General features: G+C 38.3%; 1 protein-coding gene across 2 annotated transcripts in view; it reads right to left on the bottom strand.

The window, feature by feature from the left end:
* LOC140931351 (solute carrier family 35 member B1-like) overlaps window positions 1-11,794 on the bottom strand; it is a 28,478-nt gene extending 16,684 nt beyond the window's left edge. Inside the window, exons 1-7 of one of the 2 annotated variants that reach the window (XM_073381148.1) lie at window positions 11,647-11,794; window positions 10,184-10,281; window positions 8,743-8,879; window positions 7,748-7,778; window positions 5,827-5,930; window positions 4,750-4,809; window positions 2,639-2,765 (exon numbers count right to left, since the gene is read on the bottom strand). In XM_073381148.1, coding sequence (XP_073237249.1) covers window positions 2,639-2,765; window positions 4,750-4,809; window positions 5,827-5,930; window positions 7,748-7,778; window positions 8,743-8,879; window positions 10,184-10,281; window positions 11,647-11,780 — 691 coding nt within the window. In that variant the 5' untranslated portion in view covers window positions 11,781-11,794. The remainder of the gene's footprint in view (window positions 1-2,638; window positions 2,766-4,749; window positions 4,810-5,826; window positions 5,931-7,747; window positions 7,779-8,742; window positions 8,880-10,183; window positions 10,282-11,646) is intronic. The other variant, XM_073381149.1, reaches the window with a different exon arrangement.
* Window positions 11,795-12,950: the final 1,156 nt, after the last annotated feature.

Below are 12,950 nucleotides of genomic sequence, written 5' to 3'. Positions count from 1 at the left end.
ATGCGGCCGTTATTTGATTCGTCACGCTACCCTTCGCTCGCCACGCACAAGATAAATACATATACTCTTACTAGTGGGTGGGTTTAGTTATCGTATTTCTTTATTCTTCGAGAAAATATTGGGAAATTTTCGGTACATGAAAATACGAATATATAAATCTATCTTGAGATAAATATTAGCGATAAAAAATCACGACGTTTCGACCTCTCCGAGGTCATTTTCAAGTGTATAAAAGTTCTCTAAATTAGCATAAATAAGTAAAAACAAGTTATAATAGATAAAAATGTGGTGAACGCTAAAATGTGATAAAATATGTAAAAATGTAAAAAGTGCTAAAAATATTTATAAAGTCAAAAAACAATGGAAATAAAACAATGTTAACAAGAACTACTCTAAACAAATAATTTGGCGCGAATTGAATCGCACTGTTTGTTAAGCGTCGGTTTCAGTTCTTGGATAAAAAACATTTCAAAAATAAGACAGTCAAATTTGTTCTGACACTTTCTTAAGATTCTAAAACTTTGTGCGATGTCTTCAGGCTCCATATCATGCTGCTCTCTGAGGTGGTTTCCGATTGTCGATCCTTTGTGTTCTTCAATTCGTTGGTGTAGGTGTCGGCACGTGTAGCCGACATAGCAAACGTCGTGATTTTTTATCGCTAATATTTATCTCAAAATCGATTTCTAAGAAACTACTTATAAATGTATCATTGACTTTATGTTTTAAGATATGACATTACAGTCGCAGTTTCGTTTGTTTCGTTCAAAATTAAGTTTCAGAACGTTTGTATGATTTTGATAAAAATGAAGCTATTCACATTTATGATTTTATCACATAAATGTTCTATTAATTGTCTTCGTAAAAGTTTTTAATACCTTAATTCGCCAAGGTTTCAGTCGGGTATTGAAAGCACGAAAATTAAGTGACTTACGTTTCAAAATTAACGAAAAATCGCTAAATTAAAGTGCCGCTAAATAGGGAATTTTCAAAATCGCTAAATTAACGTGTCGCCAAAATTTCATGTAATAAGGTACTTTACCTCCTTACGGTGTACCCGTATTCAGAACACCTTCAGTAAAATACGGGTTGCGTACAGTTATTATGTCGTCTTAAATGGATTTGTATAGGTTTTTTATAGTTCCCATTTTCAATGGCTTTTAGTTTACATCTCAATAAAAAGGTTTGTATGTCAAAGTGAGCTGTGAACTTTCAAAGTTTATCGAAACTCGCTAATGATAACATAGACATAGGAATTATGGCTCAGTCAATTCCAAGCGTTAATAATCCCCGGGGCATTTGTCATGTATTTTTTTGGAAAAACTGCAAATGCCCCACGGTGGGGCCGGCCGGTTCATATCGGTATTCTGCAGTTCGTGTCTTGTATTTCGCTTCGTCGTGTTCCATATCTCCGGTTACTTTATAACGTCCTAAAGTCCCTCATTTCGCGTCCCCGCGTCCCTATTTCGGGACCCCGCGTCCTGTTACTCAACATCCTCAAGTCCCTCATCTCGCGTCCCCGCGTCCTGTATTTCAGGTTCTCGCGTCCAGTTACTTAATATCCTCAAGCCCCTCACCTCGCGTGCCCGAGTCCAGTATTTCACGTCCCCGCGACCCATATTTCGGGTCCTCGGGTCCTGTTACTAGGATAGAGAACTTACTAAGCAACGGCGGCGGCGACGTCAACGAGAACGGCAAAAAAGCAATTGGTTTAGATTGGCAAAACAACAACTTTTTACGTGCATCACGCTTTTCAGTACATTCCTTTACCGTCACTGCACGACTACGACGTGAAAATGCCTAATTTCACGTTTTGTGAACGACGTGAACTCAAGGCAACGACTTTCTTCTTCTTTTCCTGAACTTCGATAAAGATTTTTTGAACTCAACTCCAGAAAAAATTGCTAACATTTGACAAATTGAACGACATGCAATAAGCGCGATGAAGTTTAAAGCGGGGGGGGGGGGGGGGGGAGGGCATCACTTTTTAAGTGACGTTTTCGTAGCCGTCGCGGTCGTTGCAGCTTAAGCTTCCAACTCAACAAAGTCCTCAAGTCCCGCATCTCGTGTCCCGAGTCCCAACTCCCTGAACACACGTCTCACTCCCATTTTTATACACAACCGAGAGAGCGCGGGCTGACTGAGTGGAACCAGCCTTCCCGAACAAAAAGTAGACATTTAGGCCCACAGGGCTCATATAGTTTATTCTTAATAAGAACTTGTTACCCCAAAAGATCAGATCACTAACAGCTGAACTCCTACAGTTAGATGCAGAGTGAGCTCCTCCATGAAAATGGCTGGTAATGATGCCTTTTTACAACAGACAAGAGACAATATTTTATTTGGGGATCTTATGCCAGATAGCATGTGATTACTAAGAGAGATAATTTACATACATATCATAGACATACAGACACATATTTTAATCTAATTTTTGTCTTCCTTCTCTTTTCTTATTTTGAAGCATTTCAACACATGCCTTTAAATGAAGGTTTCAGGCGTCACGCTCGTAATTACATAGTCATAGAAAGTCACACAGGTACCCCATGGATATCAGCAGAGTGTCGACAGGGCTACCCAACTTCAATAAAGGCACTCTCCTTTCAAAGTATCATAATAAAAAGAAAGCAGCTACACTTACAGATGGCCAAGATGCCGATTGACCAGAGATTCATGTTGAACATCATGTGATGTGATTGAACATGATGTTCCGCTCTCATTCTGTCTTGAACTGCTCCTGTTAATCCATCACACGTCAAAGACACCAACTGCCAAGAAATTAATATATTTTTAAATCATTTTGTTGTACTTGGAGGCAGTGTGACCGAGTGGTCAGCGCGTCGGACTCGCAATCCGGCGGTCCTGGGGAACGTTTCTCGAAAGTCCCGGTAACTTTTTGGGCCCGAAATCAAATATTCAAATCGAAATATAAGGAATAAGGGCACGGATCCTGGCTAGCAGACTACTCCATTTTGTTTCACTAACTGATAGTTTTATCATGTTTGATGCAAAACTATTGAACTCTATCTTGCATGTAAAAAACAACAACTTTAGGGACCCGTTAATTATTGGGGCTTTCGAGAAACGGGCCCCTGGGTTTGAGTCTCACTCTGGCCACTTGCTGGATTTGTTCATGGTCGTCCCAAGTTCAAATCCTTGGCCATGCTTGTAAATAGCCAACTGGTTGCCTCCTGCCAGTTGGGGTTTTTAATCCTTTTATGCTCTACTTGGATTGTTTGTTTCTAAGTATTTGAGTGGAGTGCGTGCAAACAAGGTGGATAAGCTAAGTGCACTTTCCACTGTAAACAATCTTTTAACCTTTAAATGGTTTTAACTAACTCTTTGAAAAACCACTTAGAGTCATGAAGAGTGCGGACCAGTATCTTATTCTCTTTAAAGGGGCTGTATGTCTTCAGACTGCTTGCTTTAGTATTTTAGACTATCTGCCCTCACCTCCACATGGATATTCAGGTTTAGTGATTGTAACAAAACTACAACTTTGTGACATTTACAAATATGTCTAGGTGTGTTAAAAGAAGAGAAAACCCTGTTAAAACATAACGACTGTACATTCACAAACTTTGTTCCCAGGCCCAATGAAGGAGAAAATACCAGCCACAAAAAAACCATCAGACCCTTGAATGGGCAACCTAGCCTTTCCATCAAACTTGAATCAGCCTTCCGAATTACACTCTTTTACAGACTTACTAATGAAATCATGACATATGAACTGCTGTTTCTTAAAGGGGCTACACGTAAGTCACGCTATTTGCTCTTTTTAAAAATCTAAAACTTTTTTCCATCAATTGAATTCTAAACACAGGACTGTCATTCAGAGGCGGGGGTGGGGATTTCTCCCGGCTACTAAGAACGTGGCCCTTGGCTACTTTCATGGAAAAATAGAAGAAAAATAGAACCAAAAGAAATCCCTGGCTGTTTGACTCCCCGCCCACTTGTTGTATTTTCCCGGCAACTTGAAATCTTAGTGACAACCTGGTAAAAATAATGGTTCAGTTTTGTTATTCAAGACTACAATTATTTTAGGAATTGATTTCCCTCCTGTCATCTGTAACAATGAATGGCAACGACGAACATGGATTGAAACTTGAAAAAAACCTTTTTCAAGTGTTAATACTCTGCCTGCAATGGCCTGTGAGCAAGTTCTCTGGGGCGCTCTGGCAGTGGGGAGCGGAAAAGAAGGAGTGCTTGCAACTACGTCTCTGGAATTTGAATTCCACCTCCAATTCCCCTGTGGCTCCCCATGGACTGAGCTGTCAGATTTCTGCCAATCAGCACGAAGTGGAAATGAGCACAAATGTAAACAAACATTGAAAAACACGCGCCAAGGGTAATGACATCATTACTAATGTCATCTCCACCAATCAGCATTTCACGTGGACTTTTTCGATGCAGATATTCAAATTCCAGAGACGTAATTGCAAGCTCTCCTTCCTCTTCCCGTCCCGCCGCCAGAGCGCCCTGGAGAGCTTGCTCACAGGCTATGCCTGCAAAAATCACCAAAATATTTTTATGATCATAGTGCTCCCCAATAAACTTTGTTTGACACCGTCTCAGCTCTACTGGAGCATTTTTTAGATGAGTAAAGGCACCACTGAAGCAATGAAGTAATTGCCGTGGGTAAGCAAAATGAGAGAACTGCTTATCCAAAGTACAAGCTGGAATTCACGTTTTTTCCGAGCCCTGAATACATAAATTAGCCCCTTAAAAGAAATTGTGACTACAAAAACTCACAAGAAGAATTTCTCCAAATCCAATCCATCCATCACTGGTGTTTGAAACTTTTTTCTTATTCTGGAACAAAAACAGAGCAATGAAAAAACACAGGAAAATATACCCAGCAAATTATATTATGTTCAAATGTCCGGCTGGACCTCTTTAATACACTCAGGCATCAAGGGAACGGTCACAAGAACATGTACAGTGTGGCTGCATTAAAGATGTGTCGGTTATTTTTAAATCAAACTCTTTGAAGTTTGGTGTCCACCAACACATCCTCAGAGATGTAGTCTGGTGTTAACAAATTTACCTTTGATCAGTCCACAGTCTGATATCTTCAGTTGGGGAATTTTCGTTTTGTTTTGCTTACATGCTAAATTAAGGGATTTCTTCGGTTTTGTGGGCCCTATTTTCACTGAAAACTCTTGTCAATGAAAGCTCTCCTGACATGAGCCAGACAGGTGCAAATAGTCGAGTTTGCAGGTAAACTTTTTCGTATAAGAAGATCACAAGAGCAGCACGATATCTGGCCTCCAAATGGGCACGATCAGAGAGAAGCATTCAATTGAGCTCGTTCTTGAAAACTTTTGCCACCGTTATTCTGGCCCTGACTGACTGCCCCTTTGGTCTCCACGGATGCCACCAACAAGGAAACCAAACAAAGGCAAAGGACAGGTTCAGTGTTACTGTTCTTGTTGAAAGTAATCATAATAATTATTACATTTTTTCTTTGCATATGAGGACCATGTATGTCTTTTACAAACCCCATCAATAAAACCATGATAACTACACTACATATCAAATTAAAGAAGGAATCCATCAGAAAATTGGATAATTTTAATTTTCAGTGGATAAAAACCTTGTAACAGAATATTTTAAGCCATATTGCATCCTTTTTTACACTTTTCAAGGGCTATAAATGGAATAAATAACTCCAAAGAGAATCTTTTCTATTTTATAGCCCTTGAAAGTGTAAAAAAGAATCCAGTATTATTGAAATCATTCTGGTACAAGGTTTTTGTTCACTGAAAATTAAAATTACTCAATTTCTTAGTGGATTCCATCTTAAAATAACATTCTGACATATCTCACCTCCTTGTACATGAATAAAGCTACCCCACAGACGATAAGCAATACACACATATATTTTATAAGTGGGTACTTTTTCTTTGCCAATAGAACTCCAAGAATCATAACTAAACAAAAAGACAAAGGAAAAAAAATACATGTAGGCCAAAATTAAATTCCTTTTTAATATCAGGGTCAACACATTTAAGATCAATAATAATATTAATTATAGTAATTACAGTTGAACCAAAGAAAGTCATTGCAAAGAAAGTCATTTTTACAGCTTGCCTTTCGGGCAAACTGAAGCTAGCATACTAGCCCAAACGTCATTTCAGCTAGCCCCAAAAACTTTTTGATGAGCAGAATTGATTTCATAGTTCTTCTGTAAGTTGAATTCCTCAAAAAACTTCACTTGCCCATCGGGCAAGGGCAGAATTCACTAGCCCGATAGCAAAATCCGTTAGCCCCGGGCTATTGGACACTACTTTCTTTGCATACTGATTAAGTAGCCAGTAATCAAAGTCCCAAAATAACATTGGTAGAAAAGAATGGGAAATTAAACCTCCATTAAGCGGCCACCTCTATCAAGCAGCCACGGTCACCTTTTGGCCATCCCAAGGAGAGTTCTTCCATTGTTGTCACCTCTATTAAAGTGGCTCAATACAATAATTTTGTAGCGACACCTTTCATCTTTGAATATCTTACATAATTGTACTTAAACAAATTGATCTTTACAAAAATGGTAATCTTTAACTCGAATTTTTAGCTCTCCTTGACATGAACTTTGGACATTATGCTTTGGGCTGTGCATATTTTGGCCGCTTGTCTTCCATTATGCGATGTTTCACAGAAATCTATGAGAGGAATTTCGAGATATATTGGAAGTTCTAAAAAAATTGATATGAACTATGCATAAACTTTATGCAGACAAATTTGCTACTTTTGGAAGTTTTCAGAAAGGTTTTATCACTCATTCGTTTTGTAAATGACCCTTATACACTTTACAATAGGCTAAACCCAAGTAGACTTGCGCGATTTCAAAAAACATGAAAACATGTGAATTGGGGTAAAATGCAATGCTGTGCTCTTTTTGTAAATTCTAAGGCTACTTTCATGAAGACAGCGATTAAACCAAAATTTCAGTGATGCAATTGATCAGTGTACTAATACAATGCCCGATTTTCATGTCCATTGAAACATTTTAAGTTGCCTAACGTAGGCCCAAATTGAGTACATATTGAAGTGATGAGATATAGATTTGGATAATCATTTGCTTAAGGATTTCCCAGTGACTCGAGTTTAGCACAACATCAAATTTTCACGCAGCACGCCAAAATTTAACGCGTTTGGTTACCTCTGTAATCTATTCACTAATTCTTTCTCCCTTTCTACAACATTGCCATATTTTGGAAAGATTACTGAAGGCAACCAAGCACGATAATTTCTCGCACGCTGCAAGGGAATATTAATTACACGGAAAATACAGTCCAAGATAGAAGGGGACAACTGATTTAGGACCAATTATAATACTTCTTTTGAAGTGCATTTGTTTAAAAATAAAGTGATGTTTCTGCTAAAGATTATGCTGATACCACCACCTCTATTGAGTGGCCAACCTCCATTAAGTGGTCCCTAGTACTTGCTGGTACCCAGAGGGTGGCCACTTAATGGGGGTTCAACTATAATTTACTGTGACTCAGAAAACTGTGAAAAACAGAAAATAAATTAATACTTCTGGAATGTTAAACACTACATGAAGATTACAAGGAAAAAGCTAATCCAGTTAATGTATGTGAAAACTAAAACTGCGAGCAGTTTTATAGTTCAAATGTGGTTTTGCAGTCTGCCTGTGCGTCCTAATCTTTGTTGTGTCCCCTGTTACCATTAACAACACAAGCTTCAGTCTGACTTGTGTAATATTAAGACAACTGAATCATTGCTTTACCTGGAATTGGCTTGCATGATTTCCCTAAAACCTGAAAATAAACAACATTTACACACAGAGATCAGTGAGAGAAATCTTGTATGTTCTGAATGTAACTCTGTCAGAATACAGTTAGACACTTAAAAATAATTTTGAAAAAGACCTTAATCTAAACTTTCTTTAGCTGCAATCCTATTCAAGGAAATTTTGTGCTGTGTCACTACTCTATTAGTCAAATTTGGCAAAGTGAGACAGTCCCAAACAGGGAATTCCCAACCAAGTTTCCTGGTTGGGACTTGTCTCACTCTTCCAAATTTGGGATTTTTGTGGGTATTCCCTAAATACCCTAAACTATCCAAAAATGGGAATCTGTTATTTTTTCCTGTGTATGATCTCTTTCAAAACTGGAAGTATTGAAGTATTATTATATAGTAGCACACCCTCATGTACTCTAACTCTTGTTTCCAAAAAGATTCTTTCAATTAGTAAAATACATTAAGGAATTCTCAAATGATAACACAAGTTGTAACAGTCAATATTAACAGGCATAGATTCAGGAAAAAGTGTGACTGCAGTTGTAATTAATTTTTTATCTCAGGTAATTTTTTTTGTCTTTAGTTTTTGGGTATGGTAATGTATGCTGATGAAGTTGAAACAAAGGAAAAATAAAAATTACCTGAGATAAAAAATTAACTACAACATGAGTATTAAAGTTACTATAAGCGAGGACAAAAGGTATGGGCTTCAATATTATTGGGGAAGGAGACATGTTCCCCCAATACTAAACACATTAGTGTGGACAGACCCTGAATTTCACACACTCCTAAGAGAGACGTCACCTCTTACGGGAGTGTGGAGATGGCTCAAATTAAAGCTACTTGATCTCTGGCTACTCTGTTGACATGTACGTCAAAGGAGCAATAGAAGTGTGTCAAGATCAGCTGACTCAGGAAATAGAATTCAACTAATTTTTAAACCTAAATAAAGGCTATAATAAATAACTAATTTAAACCAACCTGTGTTGGATAGTTGACCCACTGTAGAGCTTTGTTGCTGGCTAACATTGCAGCAATATATGTGGTAGCACAGATTCCATACCAGCAAAATGGAGTAGTATCTTTGGCCTCATTTTCTTTGTAAGTGAGTTTTAGCACTGCAAAGACGACAGCATTACTCATTAAGTAATTTAAAAACTATTTCTTCATCAACTCTTTTCTGCTACTGTAAATCCTCTATTAAGCCCCCAGGGTGTTTATTTTTTTTTCAAGCACTTTTGAGGGGGGCTTATTAGAGAGGGGGGGGGGGCTTATTTGAGAGGGGGAGGGGCTTAACAGAGGATTTACAGAATTTGCTTAACTCCTTCACTCTCAGAAATGGTCAAACAAATTCTAAATTTCACTTTTTGTGACATGCTTAAAAACAGTGAATGTAAAAGTACTACTACATACAGGCAGGTTTCATTTAAATGGTCAAACTGCAGACTATTCTGTCCACAGACTCCAAAGGTAGAGCCCTCTTTCACTACTACATCATTCACTCTTGGAATCAAAGTGTTATTTTGAGGTGTATTTTGTGAGCTTTAGTTTATACATCATAGGTCCATATCATGTCATTTCGTAAAAATAAAGACATTTACTCTGCTTTCCTGTTTCCCCCCGTTTCCAGGATGGAAACAAAAATTTATCAAAGATTGTTGCAAGCTCTCCTTTCTTCCCAACATCTTGTTCTTCCACCTCCTTTCACACACCACTTGTTCGCAACTTCTCATGATATTCACCCAAATGGAGTCAGTTTACCCTCAGGCTAGGCCAAATAAGCATCAGGAGAAAAGGACTGACTAAGTAGGGTAAATTTGGAATGTAAAATCTTACAATTTTTAAATAACAATTTTTCCCTGGGTTGGGAACGACGGCTTCCCCAAGTCTCAATGAGAGAGTAGTGCCTTCTGCAGGATCACTTGTATATACAGGGTATGTACAAATTTTTGGATCCAAAATTCACGACCTTTTCCAGACTATTTCCAAAACAACCATTTATTTTCCCAGACTCAAGGTCACCAAATAATTATGTGATCAAAAGAGACCTTGAAAACGCAGTAACCAGGTTTTTTTCCAGGATGCGCTGCAAACTCAGGGTAACCACAATTATGAAACTGATTCATTCTGTGATTGTCTTGGCTACAGGCAAGATTGAACGGGATTTGAACACGGAAAAAATTCACTTTTTAAGCAATTGTTGTAACGTTGAAAAAGAAAACAAAAAAATTCCAGACTTTTTACCATTTTTCAAGACTTTATCTCTATTTTCAGAATTTTTCCACATCTGGAAAATTGCTTTACAAATTTTAAGACATTTTCAAGAATTCAAGACTCTGTACAAATCCTGTATATATCCACTGGTTATTTCCTGTAGATTATATAAAATAATGATTAAAAGCCAACAGAAAATGAAAATTACCTGCTTTAGCAAATACTGCATTTACAATACATTGAATAAATACCAGTGAAAGGGCATAGACAAATTTTTCTCTCTCTTCACCATAATTTGCTTTTGTTCTGAAAAACATGGCAGGAGCAAAGTTATTGTAAAAGTGTTGCTCCATAGTAACTGAATTTGGGTGAAAGTGCAAAATTCAGGGCATGACAAAGATAGTGTCCAATAACCCAGGCCTTCATGTAATGGAACTATCAGTTGGGCTAGTGAGCTCCGTAACACATTTGCCCCTGAACGGCCAGTGCCAATCCAAGTCCCTTGCACCGCTTGTGACGTCAGAAGTTTTAACAACCACGAAACGCAAAAAAGGAGGGAAAGGGAAAGTTAAATATCAAGACTGCTATTTCACTTTTAACCCAAAGACTATTTTGCTTTCTGACCATGCCTGAACTTTGGAAGCTGATATAATGCATCTGCAACAGAAGACTGCAAAGTGTTTGACCTAAGAGCGGCGTTTTGGGTGGGTTTGGCTCTCATTATAGCCAGACAGTAAAATTTCCCAGGGTTAAGTGATAACTTCACATTTTCATAGCCAAACTAAATGACAGATTTTCTGCTAGTTTCCAGTCCTCATATTATGATGCCCCTTCGAGGGATACCCACAATAAGTTGTAACAAAGTTCTTTTAATTTTGGTCCATTTAACATTTCTCTTTAAATCTTGTATATGCACATGAAAAATCACACAGATCTGAATCTGCAGACTATTTGCACATTTATACTCTTTCATTTCCCAGATACTAGAATAATTTGACATGACCGTGAAATCACACATGAGACACATATGAGACCTTATTACTCTAAAATGGGAACCGTTTTAACCTGGCCTTGATTTAAAAAACAAAGCAGGGCCAATAACCACATGAAAACAAATGACTAAGATAATTTCCATCACTTTGGAATAGATTCTCAGGTGATGGAAATTTCTGGAGAGTCAGGGATCAAACAAGCTAACAAAGTTACATGTGAAGAACAATAAACCCAAGACGAATATGTTAACCTCAATATAATTCAAGCTTCTGAACATTTTATATTCTACCTTTCGATCCTTCAAGGCGTCTCTTTCAATTGATTGTAAGCATGCTTTTCTTCTTCTTCTTCTTTTTAAAATCCCTTTAGGTAACTTATGTTTTGTTTTGTTTTTTTTTAAAGTAAGCTTATGATGTTCATATAACACTGCGGGTCGCTTTGGGTATCCACATTTTGGCTGCTCGGTTACAAGCAGCCTGTTAAATGTTTGCAACGAATCACCGAAAGGACCTTATATGCCCTAAGCGCAAAATATAATCCCACCATAGAATAGATAAGATAGAATAAACTATCGTAATTTCAACGCTTTGTAAACTTCACGATTTCTCTCACAGCTGGGACAAACTGTTCTACTATATTGTATCACCTGTATTCGTATTTTTTTTCCCGTATACTTACATCTTTTCTTGTAAAAGTCCGTAGACAAAATATGATACAAATACTCCAAGAAAGCACACGGCTAATTTCTTTGTGTTAGTGACATAAGGGGCCATATTTCTCGATGATCCCGCTTCCAAATCGACAGAAATCATATGTGTACTCTTTCCACTACCGGTTTGAATGAAGCGTGGTTACCTTTCATTGGCGAAGAGAGGAAAGTACCACGTGACCGGAAGTACAACAGCAATGCACCTTCCGTAGCTCGCTAACTCGAACTATTCAAAAATTTCCCTGAAGTTTACCCCGACAACTCGAATTCCTCCCTGACTCGAACTGTTTTTCGTTTCCCTTCAGAGTTCGAGTTACCAGGTTTCTACTGCCTAATTACCTGCTGGAATCATTTTAGGTTAAAAACTCGTAATTTTGGAGGATGTAAGCTCTTTATATGAGCAAGCTGTTTCTAACTTTTTTAAAATTTTGACGACCAACTTAATGGAAATGGCTACCACTTTGAGATATCTCTCGTAAGTAGCCAAGTGGCTCCTACAAAAATGATTCAAATTTCATGCCCTGGAAGTTTACTACGTTTTTTTATTAATCTCCCAAGGGCGGTACTCAACAAATGGTACTCCGACCCGAGGTCCAACCCCTTACCTTTCTATATACCATTTTTCACAGAAAAGGTACCCCTTTTTTATACCTTCTATTGACAAATGGTACTCCTTTTACTTACCTAACCTGATTTCAGACGATTACTTCGAGTCGTTTTTACTCCCTCAGTAACGTCGTTGCTGAGAGGATGAAAACATTCCCGCCCGCTTCCGGTTGACGCGCGTCGCTCAAAAACGTCTTTGCTGGCTCACTTTGCGCATACGTTTTTCGACGAACTCGCACGGACACAACATTTTCAGCAAAAGAGAACCGCAGAACTGTAATTGTTTGCAGGTAAGCGGTTAACCTGGCCTGCTTCTATTTCCTCAATCTCCCCCTGCGCCCCTTCAGGACCTTTTAAAAAAGGGGGGAAATGGCTGTCTATTCCCCTGGCTAGCGACTTCTAATTCCCTTGAGTGGGGCAAAGGAAATTGATGAGCAACTCTCAACGGTTTTGCGTCTTTGTCGCTAAAGTGGCATGTCTAATAGAAACAACACTATATTGAACAGCGCTCTCAGCGCTCTATCTCCCGCCAGTTTGAAATCGTGCGGGTTAATGGTCATGTGATCAAGATGGAAACCTTAAGTTTCGATACAAAGTCTTTTGGATACACGGTAGTTTAACGTCATATGTTTCTTTGCCTTTTTCTTCGGCCTCCTTGACTGAATCA

The sequence above is a fragment of the Porites lutea genome, chromosome 3 (genome assembly GCF_958299795.1).
Source record: "Porites lutea chromosome 3, jaPorLute2.1, whole genome shotgun sequence".
Lineage (NCBI taxonomy): Eukaryota > Metazoa > Cnidaria > Anthozoa > Scleractinia > Poritidae > Porites > Porites lutea.
Note: the sequence above shows the minus strand (reverse complement) of the source record. Positions and strands in the feature narration are given on the sequence as shown.